The sequence below is a fragment of the Mizuhopecten yessoensis genome, unplaced genomic scaffold (assembly GCF_002113885.1).
Source record: "Mizuhopecten yessoensis strain PY_sf001 unplaced genomic scaffold, ASM211388v2 scaffold6863, whole genome shotgun sequence".
NCBI lineage: Eukaryota > Metazoa > Mollusca > Bivalvia > Pectinida > Pectinidae > Mizuhopecten > Mizuhopecten yessoensis.
The window spans coordinates 112,009-129,414 of NW_018406762.1; the positions used below are offsets into that span (position 1 = coordinate 112,009).

The 17,406-nt window shown below is 32.2% G+C and overlaps 1 protein-coding gene across 1 annotated transcript; it reads right to left on the bottom strand.

The window, feature by feature from the left end:
* Nucleotides 1-3,254: 3,254 nt before the first annotated feature.
* On the bottom strand, nt 3,255-9,078 carry LOC110452732 (homeobox protein GBX-2-like). Its single transcript, XM_021501378.1, has 2 exons — nt 8,152-9,078; nt 3,255-3,912 (listed from the first exon to the last, which is right to left on the bottom strand). Exons 1-2 carry the CDS (start codon nt 8,609-8,611, stop codon nt 3,407-3,409), a joined length of 966 nt encoding a protein of 321 aa, XP_021357053.1. The 5' UTR covers nt 8,612-9,078; the 3' UTR covers nt 3,255-3,406.
* Nucleotides 9,079-17,406: the final 8,328 nt, after the last annotated feature.

The following is a 17,406-nucleotide window of genomic DNA, read 5'->3' on the forward strand; positions in this document are numbered from 1 at the left end:
TTTTCCCACAGCAAGGTTACGTAATCTCTCTACTCTCGTCTGGTTTTATATATACTCTAGTGAAGAAATGAAGCTAATGTATTCGACCTACCGGGTTTGGACTTGTTAGGGCGCCCGGGGAGCTTTGGAGACACAGATAAAGTCTTAACGACCTGATGGGGCCATGATTACACGTGTTGCACCGATAAATAGGCAAGGGCCCTTGAGAACCCCTTTGTTTAAAGGGAGGAGGCAGAAAGCACCGGCAAGTTAAATTTATTTCACGATCAAAAATGCCATTTGTTTTTAAAAACAAGTTTAGTTGCGTACTTCGTATTTCAAATGATTGCCTCGATCACCAGCTTCAAATTAACTTCAATAAGTCATTGATTTCCCCTTAGATTGATTTTTTTTTTTACAGTTTTAAGACAGTTATTTAAAAAAAAAAGACTTTCCGATTTCTTTCAGTCACTTTTGTTTTATGAATACATATTGTGTGAGTATAAAATCAATACTGTAAACACATACACCCCAAACCTCTTTGTGTTTTATATATACATACAGGTTGTTGTTTTTTNATGGGGGCATGGGGGCATGGGGGCATGGGGGCATTATGTTTCAATTTATGTTGATTTCGAAGGTTTAAGATATTAGTTTAGTGTTGTTATTGTGTATCATGTTGTTTATATATATATATATGTTATTGTGTACCATGATGTTTATATATATATATATGTTATAGTGTACCATGTTGTTTATATATATATATACGTTATTGTGTATCATGTTGTTTATATATATATGTTATTGTGTACCATGCTGTTAATATATATATATATGTTATAGTGTACCATGTTGTTTATATATATATATATATGCTATTGTGTACCATGTTGTTTATATATATATATGCTATTGTGTACCATGCTGTTTATATATATATGTTATTGTGTTCCATGCTTTTTATATATATATATATATTATTGTGTACCATGTTGTTTATATATATGCTATTGTGTACCATGCTGTTTATATATATATATATGTTATTGTGTACCATGTTGTTTATATATATATATATATATATTATTGTGTACCATGTTGTTTATATATATATATATGATATTGTGTACCATGTTGTTTATATATATATATATGTTATTGTGTACCCTGTTGTTTATATATATATATTATATGTTATTGTGTACCATGTTATTTATATATATATATATATATATATGTTATTGTGTACCATGTTGTTTGTATATATATATATATATATATATATATGCTATTGTGTACCATGTTGTTTATATATGTTTAACCATTCGAAATTGTCAACAAAAAAGTCACAGCTGCTTGTGCTATCGAATGTGGGTTTCTGTGTTTTGGGACGAAAAAGACGAAACAACGGGAAAACGATATTCTTCGCCCAAAAAAGTACATGAAAATTATAGGTCGCTAATATATATATAATGAGCGTGTATTATTTTCTTCCTTCCGAGTGTATTTTGTCGTCTTTTTGTAATTTCGTGGCAAAAAGACGAACGGGCAAGAATAAAATCGCTACGGATATAGGAAAAAAGGACTTTATAAATGAGTACCATTATATCGACAGTCTGAATCTATCACCAGATCAGAGATGTTCCGAGTACTAACAAATATATTACAGATATTCTGAACACCGGTAAGTCTATCTTCAATTCAACACTGGCTTCCGAGTAGCATCCCCGAGTATTGTAAGACATTTTTAAGATATTAGAATAATATGAAAATTTGTATTTACTATTTTTACATAAATTATTCCTTTTTACCTTTTTACATATTATTACGTCATTGATCAAGTTGTTTTTATTCTGCATCTTCATGAAATTGATTTTCATTGTTTTCCACTTTGTTTAAAGTTGCTTTGTCAATGTTTTCAATCAACACTATTCACAATGTTGCACATGCAAGTGACACGTAAAACTATATGTACGAGAAAACCTCACTTAACCATCATTGCACGGTGCATTATGGAAACCATCAGCGGATATCGAAAACGTGTCCCTTGAAGTTTGAATAGTTCGTTTTGTCTCTTCAAATAGCATTTTATAGTTTCTGTATTCAATAGACTTGTGTTTAGGGGCGGTTCATGAAGCTATTCTACTTTCTATAGATAAAACGGAGGATGATTGGAAGAAAAGCGATGTAAACCTCTCGCCGAACAAAAGCCAGCAGTGAAACTACATGTCGTTTGTACATGCCCGATTTCGTCCTCACCCACCTGTTAAAGGGAAAGTATCGAAATCCCCTTAGTCTAGTTTACACAATGGCTTTTATGGGTTATGTGGAAAATTCAAGCATTTTCTCAATTTCGTAGAAAAAAAGCTTCAAATCTTTACAATCAACTGAAAGATATTAGTGATTTTCACAAAATAACAGTTTTGTACCTGTCGTTCAGATCAAGCATTTTATTTTCTGTTTAAGAGTGAAGAGTTTATTAGTCAAATCCAGCGTACGAGCCCAGCCTATTTTACATTTAGGTACAAACATATCAAAATAGCAGCAAACACATTTTTTTTTCTCTTTGTGCTTTTTTTGTCAATTTATTGAGCGGTATTTCTGCAAGTTTCAACAAACACAGATGGTTGATAACGGCAATTATTTCGTTCAAAATGTATGTTAGAAAACATTATTTCGTTTAAAATGTTTGTTAGAAAACATTTTTAATAAGTAATGGATATTTATGGAGCTAAGAAAAAAATGCACCCCGCCCTATGTGCAGACATCTACACGTTCGATGTTCCACCTTAAACGGAAACGCTTCGCACAAAGTGGTACGGGTCTGTACTGCATTTTTTGCTTTTTTTCTGATAATTTCAGAGCATTTAGTATTCATAATTATTTTAACACTATCGATAACCATCGCTTTTGAAAAAAATTATAATTATTGTCAGGAATCCACCCTAAGATATATATAATATTACTAAACTTCAATGTAATACAATATACATCACACCCAGCGCCAGAGAATGGTTTATTTACCAGATGAAATCGATAGCCTTTGGACACGGCAGCTGTAAATTGCTCGAAAATTACATCATAATCGATCGAATTTAACGATTGATTTATTCAAATTAATTCAAATAATCAAATCCGTTCTTAAAAATCAAATGATATAAACCAGTAGCCTGAAGGCTGTTCCGGATTGACTATTGTTGACTGAATGTGACGTGTATTGTACCCCAATGACAGTTACTATATTGAAATGATAAAAAAAATATGAAAATTTTATATCATGTATTTTGTATTTCGCATAATCACCTTACAAGTATTTGAACTATTGTAGATAATTGGATTTTGTATTTGTATTTTTCTGATCACCAAGTTTTTGATTTACAATTTGTATCAGAATCCACATTTATTGTTTCTCAATACGATGCAGTTATTGTGTCTGTCGTATTGTTTTCTCAATCTGTTGGTGCTGACTTCGGATCGCTATTCTGTTAACGTGAACAGGGATGGGAACAATAATTTTCGGTTTTCCGGAAATTTCATTTGGAGTGCGACCATGAATCATTCCAGCTTTCACTCTCTTCCATTTCGCTCTGCGATTCTGGAACCAAATTTTCACCTGCACTTCACTAAGTTTTAAATTGTGTGCGATTTGAGACCTCTCTGTGAGCGAGAGGTATTTTTTACTGTGGAATTCCTTCTCCAATTCTAACAATTGTTCACTTGTGAATGCAGTCCGCCGTCGTCGCATTTTCACACTTGTAGTTATAGTGTCTTTTGTTCTTTCGAGCGAGTCCGTGTTGTTGTGGGCAGAATCCGTATCCGTGTGTACCGTTCGCTCATCGTCCGTTTCTTCGTCTACAATGTCCATTTCATCTGTATCAGTATCCGGTTCCGGTTGTGAAACGTCATAGTGCTTTGACTCGGCGGAGTGATCTGAAAAGGGAGAACAGTGAACAAATGTCAGATATGAAACCTTTTTTTGCCTTCGACTTAATATATCCTCGAGTCTGTCTTTAGATTTGAAATCGCCTATTTACCCCAATACATAAAATTATGATGTTATGCATAAATATCCAAACATATCTGGACAAATTGGTATTTCAAAAAGAATCTCGATAAGAAAACGAAATATCTACTAGAATTTTGTTGTTTTAAAATGCAATATGTGCATTTTTAATATTTTTTTCTGATGTGTTATCTATATATTGGTTTATTCATTAGATAATATTTGTTAGGCAATCAGTAAGTAAACTTATAGGTGCTAAACGTTTTTATTCAATTTTGAAAAAAAATATTTCTTTATTTTTCAACAGAGGTCAAGGGCCTAATGAAATTTTAAAGCTATTAGTTTATGAAACACTAACTTGCATATAATAAATAAAAGGAAAAAAAATACTAAAAAATAATATCGATACATTGATTGAATTGTTCTACGCGTAACTTAAAGATTGGTCTTGTAAGCTAATAACTCTATAATAGAAAATACATGCATTAACGTTATTCCGTACCGCTCTTCCTCTTTAACACTGAAGCGACATTCTACGAGCAGACGACAGCTTTATCCGTACAGGACGACCGGGGTTTATCTACATGGAATGAACAATACAACGGAAGAACGTGGACTGATATAATCCCGAGATTACGGCAACAATTAAATAAAGATCCTCAGATATCACTCAAATGTCCATTACGACGATGTCCCCAATTTTCACGAATATATTTCTGCGGTAGAAATCTCGTTAAAACCACACCATCCTTTCCGTGTGTCCGTCGTGTGGGCACAAAGACACTCTACATGGTGAAAGCATCTCAAGATGATCATTTCAACCGGCTCATCCCATCCCATAATTGAACAATAATTGTTCTTTTGATGAATCTGTTTCTAATTTCTAAACGCCTTCAGGTCTATTTATATAGTGAGATCCGTCTCGTGACGGACGACACGGGGCCCCTTCCATAGCCAAGGAACCTTGGATGGTATTACCCGTTTGAATTAAAATGATATAATACATTATCAATACAGCCGAATCGTGTATAGAAATTAAAGAATGATGCTATCGGTGGAAGCTATTGTGAAAGTGATACTCATTATCATTGGGTTCACTGGTCCCGTTCAACGGGGGAGAATGTTGGCCCAAAATTAGTTTAACATCGAAACGGACACCATGTTTAGACGCCTCCCCTCCCGTTAGAAATGAATCTGATCTGATATTTGTTCGCTCAACACTTGTGTGTTGTAGCACTGTTATGACAAGTAGTATGTTACCCTTCAATTTGTTTCATTATATGATATCATTATGAATGTGGTTTGCTGTTAATTATATTATATTGTTATTGATTATACCATGTTAGGCTGTGGTGTCAAGTAGCACTTATATTCGTCCGTCATATTAATGTATTCCGTTAATTATATTTACTGTATATTTTATATAACAATTAAATAAAGCTTACTTAATACGGAAAAACCGAGTCCACTTGACGATTGCAATTTTTTTAAGTTATCAAAATATTCAATTAATATTTGCATACAAATTCTAAATAGTTTGGAATATCGTGTAGGCAAGCGATGTAGTGTGTTTAATAAATAAAACAATACACAAACCACGACGGCTAGAAATGTTTTCTTTTGTAATGTACACACATTCCGTGTCACAGATGCACTCTGTTATATCATTCATATTTATTAAGTTAATTGTTTTTATCCCTATATTCTGACAACTATTTACTTACTGATTTAATTTTACAACGTCGAAAACTGATTATGACAATCAGATTTCCATGTTTCGATTAACGTCGTATCTTGTGTTTAATAACATGGTCTTACCGGTAATTAAAATCTGACGGGAAACAAGAAGTTACAAATGAAACTTAAGTGTTTTACAGACATCGCTATATATATCTATATTCGTAATATCTTTATTTGATTGGCAGTGACTAACTTAAATGGGCATAATCATGTACTGAACAATTATATATACATGATTAAACAACATGAATCTTACAGGTAATTTAAACGACGCTTACACTCCAAATATTCGAAATTCAATCCCATTTAAATCAAATCAATTATCTTGTTTTCAGGTGTTTCGTTACTTGTATAGACCAGCACAGCTCAATACTATCCTATAGTATTCTATATGTTGTTATTACATTTCAAAATTTTAATGTGAATAGTAACGCTGTTATAAATGCATTTCATTCAAAATATTTTCTATTATGTCGACACCCTTCTTAATCAGTACAATCTAAAATCCAGTTAGCTCGCTTTATCTCGTCTGTTGATGTTATAATTAAGGTATTTTCCTAACAACGTCTGAACCATACATTCTAATATTCAAACTCATGTGTCTTGGTTCTTCCATAATCACAGACTGTCACGGAGATTGTGTTTAAAAACTATTGACAACGGTTGGTGAGTTGTTTTCGTAACATTTGAATTCAATCAATGCTTTGACAGATGGTCATTACGCGAATGGTCGAGTTCTTGGTTTCTGGAGTCCGTACGGGGGTAGGATTAATGCAAATAGTCTTTGTTTATATTATAACCAACTATTTCAGTGTTTATGAAATACTCCACAGGCGAAACATCATCACTTTCTCCGAAACTACGTTTCAATCCAGAGAACTGAATGCAATATGAATAAAAAATGTACGTTTTAATCCTTCAAGCTATCATTTTTAATTTCACCGAAAATAGCAAAATACTGCTTGTTTAGGTATCCTCTATATTTACAAATAAATACTCATAATTAATGCAATTAGTGTTTTTGTTAATTACGTGTCGTGGAGAAGTTATTCTGATTTAACTCTATCTAGTTTAACAGCATAAAAGTGTTTGAGAGAAGGAACAATTTTTGTCAAATATTAGATTCAATTTAATATTTTTGTAACTAATAATCGTACTCAAACTATGTTCGCCGTTATTCGCAGAAACCTCTTTGAAATAAAATGATTGAAATTGTACAAAAATGTTACTGATTAAAAGACTTTTTATCATGTGATCATTTGCCAGGCTGGTTTAATTTACTGTATCGATGTTCAGTCAATACCTAAGGCTTGATAATTAACTGTAACAGATATGTACTTCATTTTGTATGATAAATCATATATCTGAAAGGTGACACCCTGTCATTACTCCAGGATGAATCATGAATTGATTCGAGAAAATTAATAACTATTTAAAGAGAGAACATACAGCGAATTGTAACGGACATACTTTTAAGTCATAGAGTAATAAAACAGCAAATAAGGGAGTGTGCATTACATTTTGACATAAGTATGCAAATATTGGTACTTCGTGTATATATGTACACTTCTGTTGGAGTATGATATCACGAGAAATTGACGCATATTTCAACACAGTTTTACAGTTGTTAATCTAAAGAGCAAATAAGGGAGTGTGTATTACATTTTGCTATTAGTATGCAAATATTGGTAATTCATGTATATATATGTACTACTTTTAAGCTGAGAAATTTACGCTTACGTCAACACAGTTTTACAGTTGTTAATCTTAAGATAGCTGTATCAATATTTATTCTTTTAAAACAGTAGAAATATACTACTTCCTTCAAATGAGACAATGATCGTTATAAATGCTTTTGTAAATATCGTAAGTGATTGAGTATCAGTGTATTACCAAGTTCCATTTTGTTTTTCAAAATTCAAGAACAAAATGATAAACAAAAACATTTTAAAGTTATTAAATACCTGTAAGAATATTTGATCAAAGGGTATGCTGTTACAATGTCATGTTCTGTTTCTTTCTTTTTGAATTTTATGACATTAAATTTGGCAATACTCTATCATTTTTCAGTATTGTTTTCAATTATTAAATCCAATACACTGTAGCAGTATAATGTGAATAAATCATTCAAACTAATGGTTTTCTCCTCCCCCCCCCCCCCCCCCCATCGACTAATCAGTGCTTGTGTGACAAACATAAAGCGTCTTAGGGAGATTCAAATAAAACTCAATTTATCGTCCATATGCAAAATGGACAATCCTCAATGCTAATTGAGATTATTCCTATTGTCCACGTGAAGACGACGGGAACGGCTTCCTCGAGTGTTTGCCCATGCACAAAGGAAACTTTGGAGGACAATTAAGATCACCACAAAATCATTTGCATCTAAATTGCTTGGTATTGAGACATTGGATAGGGAAATATACCTGGGAAATATGGTGGACATCTGCCGGCGGCCTCTTCCTGGAACATCCGTGGGACAGGACTAGTGTCGGGAGATTCGGACCCAGAGGTCTCAGGGGACCGACTCTGCACGTGCGAATCCAAACTGATGTCACCAGGAATTGGAGTTAATTTGGAGTCCAAAGATTTCGCTCCTGAATACGGAAGCATAGCCGCTAATCCAGAGAGATGCAAATGATTTCTGAACGATGCACTATTTGCTGCGGCAATCTGTCCACGAATAAATTGACTCTGCGCATAAGACTGCATTTGGTAGGCCATCGAGTCCGGAGATAACATGCTTGGTGACATTGGTGTCTGAGGAAGTCCCGTTGGAGGCATAAATACGTAACCATTGCACATCATTGGCCCAAATCGGGGATTCGTTGTGGGTGCCATTAGAGACTCGATTGAAAAAGACCCACCAACGTTTGGTCGATGCATGTTTATTGGGTGACCTTAGAACTCGTCAGATGTTTATTCCGTCAAATAAACATATACTTCGTAGCAAATGAGTAACTAAGAATTAATTATTAAGAAAATTGATTTAAAATGTCACATGATCTTAACTCCATCCACTAGGAATTCGTCTTGTCATTTGAACTTGAACATCATATGTCCTGCCCGTGGAATATACTGTCCAACATCATCTGCCCTGCCCGTGGAATATACTGTCCAACATCATCATGATTACGCTTGTGGTCTTTTAACGTCTAACTCAGCATTCAGGTTTCGCATGTGTCTGTGTAGTATTTGTTGTATACACATTAGACTTGTAGATAATGTTCATACGATACGTATATTATACTCAATATAAACATTCCCTATGGACAAGCTCGACCCGTATCATAGTTTAAAGTGTGGTGTACGCAATACATCTCCCCTATAAGGTTCTGGCTGTCATCCGTGACATTTCCAAACACCCAAGTGTGAAGAGAAGACATACTTTCAATTAAGTCCCTAGCCCTGGTTGGTCGAACGTCTGATGGAGCACTTAAGCCCCGCCTCCTCTCATTGTGCCACTTGACAGCCCTTTATTCTGATTGGTGTATTGACATAGATCGTAGTGATGGCTCATTGAGTGCAATCGACAGAGGATAATTATGATAAATGTTGTTCAATTTCGGATGACAAAGCGAGCTATTGAATCTGCGGACAGGCTAAATCCGTAAAGTGTAGATATAGGGCGATACTATCACACCTGTGAAACGCTACCTGTGCCTCAGGTAGCACGCATAGATATAAAATGGCTCATCAAACGGGGTACACAGGTAAGACCGGCAAGCAGGGGAACCCATTTCCAATCTCATATCCTTATAATGTTCTTACTAATGTCTTTTGCGTATTACCAAGTCGAATCTCTCTTCATGCTTATTTTCATGGAGGTTCTCTATAATGAGTTTAAAGTTGAACCCATTTGTTGTACTAAGGACATTATCGTTCCCAATTTCGTTTGTTCCTAATGACGTTTGATCTGTTGCGACTGATTTCGTAAGAAATACCCCTTCAATGAATCCCAAACCGAATTTGAAATTGGGGGTGTTTAATTTGTACAGTAAACACCAATCAAATTAATGAATAATATTGAAATATTTTATAAAGATATATACTTTCAGTACAGACTTCAAACATTTTGTATTAGAATAATTGTAGTCGTAAAAGAAATTAATTTAATTTAATTATATACTGCTAGAAAACAATAAAACTTTTTCTACATAAACGTATGTTTTATCGTAAGATAAATTATATTGTTACAAATAAAGCATTTTTTAAAATTTATCATTATTATTGCATAATGTCATTATATTAAGCTTTGATATAAATAGGAATTAAAGACTGAAATCATATTTATCTATTTTTAACTTTCAGTTATATTCATTTGTTTATGACAATATGAGAACATGAAAACAGCTATTAAATGTAATTTAGATGTAAAACAAATGTCTACATGAGAAATACATAATTAAATATGATCACATATTTGATATTTGATTAATTATGATATAATGTTCCTTTTGAATTAATTACTTATCAACCAGTTGTTAGAGCTGCTACATCTAAATATATTATAGATTAACAACAGTCTAAAATCATTTGCCGAGGTCGTTGTCAATGATTAAAACAATGTATATACAAAGGTGTTGTTAAAATTAAACATATTTTAGTCACATCGAATATCTGTCGATATCTGTCATACACTACTATACATTTGGTGTGTATTTCAAGTTTTACAGTACTATGACTTTAAAAGAAAGTTTTTATTCCTATTCCGGGAGACATACATTGGCCATAAACGAAGTTTGACTCTATATCTATTGTTTGATTTATTATTTTGAGCTTGAATTAAAGAAATGTATCAGTACAAATTGTAATTAGCATATTACAATCAGGTTAAAATGAATATTTTGATATATATCCCATATATGTCCAATACAAAGAATATCTTTCCAATACTTGCCTACACTATCATACCTCAAAAGATCAATAAATGAACCTCTATATTATATTTTTATTGTTGTTCTTTTTATATTGAATATTGAGACTTTGTGAAGATAATTATCAATGTGTTTATATGAAATAAAAATGGAAACAGGAAACGCACCCAGAGATGATATCCTAATACTTTAAGGTGGAAAACAATTCGATGGTGACTTTACCTAGGGAATATTGAATGAGTGAGGTGTGTTGTATCATTATATAACTTTTATGTTTTTCACTCACATATTATTAGAATTTATCATATATTTTAAGAAAACTGTGACCAGAAAAACCTACAAGAAAATACCAAAGTCACACGTCAAACGTTTTCTCGAACTCAGATAAGAAATTATTAAGGGAATTATATTTTCCTGTGTTTATCTAAAGAAAAAGAAGCTTCAACGGTACCTAGCACATACAATGATGCAAGACACACAGGAGAAATTTATGGGATAGGAATAAAACATGATATCAGCTAAAAATGTGTTGATGTGAATGTACATATTCATTTATTGTCTCTTCGTCTCTCCATCAGTAACTGTGGTATCCATGTTTCTCATATTATTAGTTTATTTATATATATACATCAAATATTAAAACGATTGATATTTTCTGCCTGAATATGTATTAACTTTGTTATGAAATATAATTTAAAAATAAGCACTTGCCTGTCAGAAATAATGAAACTTTTAATATATCACGACCTTGTATGGATTAAATAATAATTCAATAATATTACAGTTTCTGTTATATAACATCAATAAATTGATTTTAAATATATCAATGCCTGCATGGCTAAACATGACGGGGGAGGGGATCAGGTGAGAGTAAAGTTATACAAAGTTGGAAATCGGTGCTTTGTCAGAACATCTGGAGAGCTTTCGACACGAAAACACACATTCGAGACCTACTGTCAACACAAAGAGCAAACAATATGAAATCAGGTAAGAAAACATCTGAAACCCCAATATTATATGATACTAATAAAATCGATAATAAATTTGAAACAAATCACGGTGTTTCCAATGAGGTAAGTGTTTTGCGTCATAATTGACACGCGTTAGGATGCATCCTGTAGAAGACAAACTGTATATTATGATGACAGACGTGTAGATCCCAATTTTAACTGAGATAATTTATTCATCGTTTGTTAGAACATTTTACATAGGAATAACCATATAATGATCAATAATAAATAGATGTATATTTAGTCCTAGTTGGTAAATACTCTTCATTAATAAATGCAATTTTCATTATTGACTAATATATTTATAACGGAAAAGCTAAACACAAATGAAATGATATACAATACCAACCATATATCAATGCCTGCATGGCTAAACATGACGGGGGAGAGGATCAGGTTTTGCAAACGATACGTGAGAGTAAAATTATACAAAGTTGGAAATCGGTGCTTTGTCAGAACATCTGGAGAGCTTTCGACACGAAAACACACATTCGAGACCTACTGTCAACACAAAGAGCAAACAATATGAAATCAGGTAAGAAAACATATGAAACCACAATATTATATGATACTAATAAAATCGATAATAAATTTGAAACAAATCACGGTGTTTCCAAGGAGGTGAGTGTTTTGCGTCATAATTGACACACGTTAGGATGCATCCTGTAGAAGACAAACTGTATATTATGATGACAGACGTGTAGATCCCAATTTTCCAATATTCCGTGGCATGCGAAAACTTCAGTTTTAACATAAATAAGAAAAATAACGAAAAGCAAACTAAAAGATACAAACCACAGCCTCAACACTAGTGTTAGATACGTAACAGACAAAATGTTATTTTAATGATGGGTTTGAACCGAATATATTAAGAAACAGTGTAAACTAAATATAATGCATTGTCATTGTGCACATTGAACTGAAAGGAGATTTAACTGTTGTTTAAAATTCAACAGTCTAAAGAAATAAAAGGTTTTTAATACGAAAATGTTTGTTTTCTTAATGTTTTTAAATATGTTTTTGCCTTTGTCATTTATGTAGCGATAATAAATTATATTTGATATATCTTATAGTTGAGGCAAAAATGGTAATAATTAAGAGGTCAGGATACACTTTCCAAAGTTAAAAGACCATACAAATCGAATAAATAAGTTATTGCCGTCTAACTAGCTCAATCCTTCGATTTATTTTCCTTGAAACACTCTATGTCCATTGCATGGCATAGTAAATGTAAAAAAGGTAATAAAAAACGATTTTGACAGCGCATTACCGAACATAGAAATACCTGGTCAATACAACTTTCCCCGTTTATGTTGACGTCACAATATATAGACAAGTTTGCTTTCTCATATAAATATCACGTTTTGTTTACTGTCACGTGATCTTATTGTAATACTCACTTTTCAAGATAACATGACATAGTCATCCATTACGGAAATGGGAAAAAATAGCTATATTGAAACATATATTGATTGAGGAAGAACGTTTGTTTTCCTTAGTGTTTTAAGTAAATCAATACAATCTGTTATTCGTGAATAAAAATTCAATATATGTAATATTTTAACATTATAGTGGTGTTCATATCTGATATAATAATGGTATCTAAGCTTTCATCGCGATGTTATTACCATTTTTGCAAATAAAAAGGTTTTTATTTTTAATACAAGAAATATGTTTTCAGTTACACATATCCAAAACTTGTCCAATACATATTTTTGGTGCTGGATTATTACTTAAAACGTACACACGCATGCTTAATAATTAATTTCAATTCGTTAAAATAATGCACAGTTTCAACAGTATTTCTTTTTAGATACAATGCTGAAAGGGTGTTACATAGTATGACATAAACTTTTAATATAAAGAATATAAACGTAAAAGAAATGAGGTTTAATACATAAAGCAGCAACTCATCCGATCTTTGCTGAGGCTCACTAAGTAAGCAACGATGGTCTTTAAAGTTTAAGAAACGGAAGAAATATGACGATCAATGAGACTGAATGTGGTGGATAAATCAATTAAATACATTTTACTGTAAACATAGTCACATTAATTTGTTCTAAGTAGAGAGGTTATCCTTTTAAAAGAGACAGAACAGTAAACACAACATATACCAAACTTATCTCATATATATATCACTGAAGAGATTAAGAACGTGTTATAATATTGTATATATTTTTTCTTTTATTTCAGAATTGTCGCAAATTCAGATGTCTACATAAGAAAGAAATGCAACATCATGTTATTCAACATTGAGGGGTACGAACCCTTACATTATCCTACAATGCATGCTTATCTATGGTTAATAAATGAAGAAAAAACACTCAACACCCAAGGCCAAATTAGCTTTCGAGTTCAATAGGGAAAATATGCGTAGATACATCGGCAACTCTGCTTTCTGAAAACGAAATACGATTTAGTTTCAAACTACATTTTTTGTCACAATATCATAACATACATTAAAATTACATGAAAACATTTTTGAGTTCATGATCAGGTCTCCTGGCGAATGAAGTAAATCAATATACCGTAGATTGCTAACTTTCTGGGCAGACTTGATTTCGTAAACTGACCACTTGATATAATGTATTTCACGAGGACTGCAAACCGCATTTCATGGCTAACGTTATATGTTCATATTTTTCGTGCGATACTTGAAATCGTGATCACGAAGCTTGGGGCGAAGAGACCGAATACCAAAATCACACTCAAAATATGTAATTTACTGTGTATCTGACTAATTCAGACTATTTTTTAAATTGCGGTCAGCATACATTCAACGTCACTATTAAAGTAACCTAATAACACTGATATATGATAATACAATACTGATATATAGATACAATTTACAAGAAATTAAAACGGTTTTGGTCCATTTACACATACAATCAGAAACAATGAGCACTCTTTTGAAGCAACAGAATAAACATTGAGTGCATTGCATATATTTTATAAACATGGACATGACATTGCCCATTTATAACCTTTCAAAATTCTAACAGCATTTGTAAAAGCAAAAAATGTATAAACCGATTGTTTATGTCTTTAATATCATGATACATGTAACATAATTTGGTACCGGTTAATGTTATTGACGCCTTCTTGAAGATGACTTATTTTCACTCGTTTTAACGAATAGAGATAGGTAAACGTATCACAAACTAGGCTAAATTCATAGAAGTGTTATTTGGAACATATCTTTCTACATTTGAATAAGTATTTATAGTTATAAATATTTCCACTGTTTTATACAAACTATATAAAACACAATATATACAAAATATAAACTGTACAAAAAATAAACTGTACAAAATATAAACTGTACAAAATCATAAATTTAACAAAATACTAAATGGATGAAACACAACCGCTTAGAATGAGTACCAATGCAAAGCATTATCCAAGGACATTACATATAATTATTCTATGAACATTTTCTTTACCTTTATTTCATAGCATTTGCATTGTTGTTTGTCAAAACAAAATATATGCAGTGATATTATAAAAGGCAAATATTGAATCTTATGCAACTAACTACAAAATGTCATTTGTAATGCAAATCTGTGTAATACCATGATTAAAGCAAAAGTAAACATTCCTGTTTGATAATCGCAAGGACATAAACAATAAATCTGAATTTGTCTCTATGTCTGAGGCTTAAATGTCTACACGGAATTATCACACTTGCCAATTCCTTTAAAGTAGCTCTAACAATAAAACGTTTACATTAGTCTTTTAATATATATATTTGTTTAGATAGAGCGAACACAATGAACATGAAATTAAAATAACAACCTCTTAACTTTACCTTGTTTACATAGCGTTCAAACTGAATTGACGTTACGTAATAACAATAGCAATGAACAATTAACATATTACTTTTGTTAATGGAATGTGCGGAATTATTGGTATGATCAAATTGCCATCTTTCATGTAGTCTAGTTAGATACAATTTGATACATTCGCATGTGAGAATATAAGTGTGTTGTGACGCTAATATACAAAGCTGAAATGTTATTATGACGCAGATCAAATGTCCTAACACAAGTTAAATGTTTACGGGTCATCGGTAATAATTTACAATTTAAAATATACATGTATTCTACTCGTGTACTTTCTCTATCACTAAATACTATCATAAATGTAAATGTAAAACACATACGATATTCAACAGAAAAAATAATATCATCCAGACCTTTTGCATGTGATATTTATCGGCAAAAGAGTTTCATATTCTTATTCATCTAAATACATGTATATACTTCACGGGAGAATCATCAATGTGCTGCAAACTATTTTTTCATGTGGTTAGTCTATCCCTTTATAATGATGACGTTTCATCTTTAGCAAATGGAAACACGAACTCTGACCTGTGGCGATTAGATTGCCCATTAGGGACCGTTCTCCCCGGGGGTGAGTTAAATATTTAACTGATAGACAGCATCAACTTTACATTTACACTTTAAACTTAAACGATTAACTCTGCAGGTAGACATCAAAGACACCGCCCCAGGATACCAATAAAGGTAGACCCTCGTTTGGTCGTCATCTCACCTCGTGCGTAAAACGTCGGCTATAAGGGATAAATGGTTTCCCGCGATTAAGCCACTGGGTTCCGATTGCAAACGACTCCGTATTATTGTGAATAGATTTCGAAATTAGTTTCACCATGAAAAAGGAGAAGCAATTTGGAGTCTATAAGCGAAATGTTGTCTTGGAGCCACAGGTGAGCCATAACCACATTCAACTTGACAGGTTGATACATATACAGCCTATGTGTTTTCGAATAAAACGTTTCCCCTAAAATCAATGTGTTAAATAATACACATACAAGGTCTAGATAAAACACTAATGACTTATCTTCAAAAATTCAAAATGTACCACGGTAATTGTCATAACCCATTTTGTTATATATATGCATTTTATATTTTGTGTTAAATTATACACATACAAGGTCTAGATAAAACACTAATGACTTATCTTCAAAAATTCAAAATGTACCACGGTAATTGTCATAACCCATTTTGTTACATATATGCATTTTATATTTTATAAACAAGATGTAGATAAAACAGTTACAATGTTACATTTCAAAGTTCACAATGTAATGTTGTCAATGCTAAACAATTAATTTTGTTCATAAAATTAAAAGGAGAAATATCAACGTTTATGCACACCCGTTTTTAAAATTCTCATCATGGATATTTCTTTAAAAAAGATATGTTCGTGTCACCTCATTATGAATAGGATAATGAAATGTAAGTCATTTTGACAGGAGGATGCATAAAACGTGAAGATATATTCCAAATTGTAAATTTGCCCCGTTTATGCCATTAAATAATATTCACGTTCAAAAAATAATACACATTTCATTATTTGGAATTATCACATGCATTTCAATTATAGTAATTATTGCCGTTATCTATTTTCATACTAGTTTTTTTTTTATTTAATACACAATATGTGATGTTCGGTAATTTTTGTAAACGCCGTGAATATAAAATAACCTTTTTAATCTTGAATACGTATTACTTATCGAATAAATCTATCAAATTGATGTTCAATAAGTTGTTTTGAGGCCTTTTTTCTGTTGCATTACAAGACCCAGATCTAACATTGAGGACGGAGCTATTTGCCTGATATGAAACTTCAAAGCTGACTGCATGAATTTATTTGTAATTTGCGTGGCACTTTGCATCTAAATTACCATCGATATATCAATGATACCTGGTGTTACACCTGTATGTCATTTATTATGTATTGACCTACCTCAGTAACGCGTGTTATGGCACTC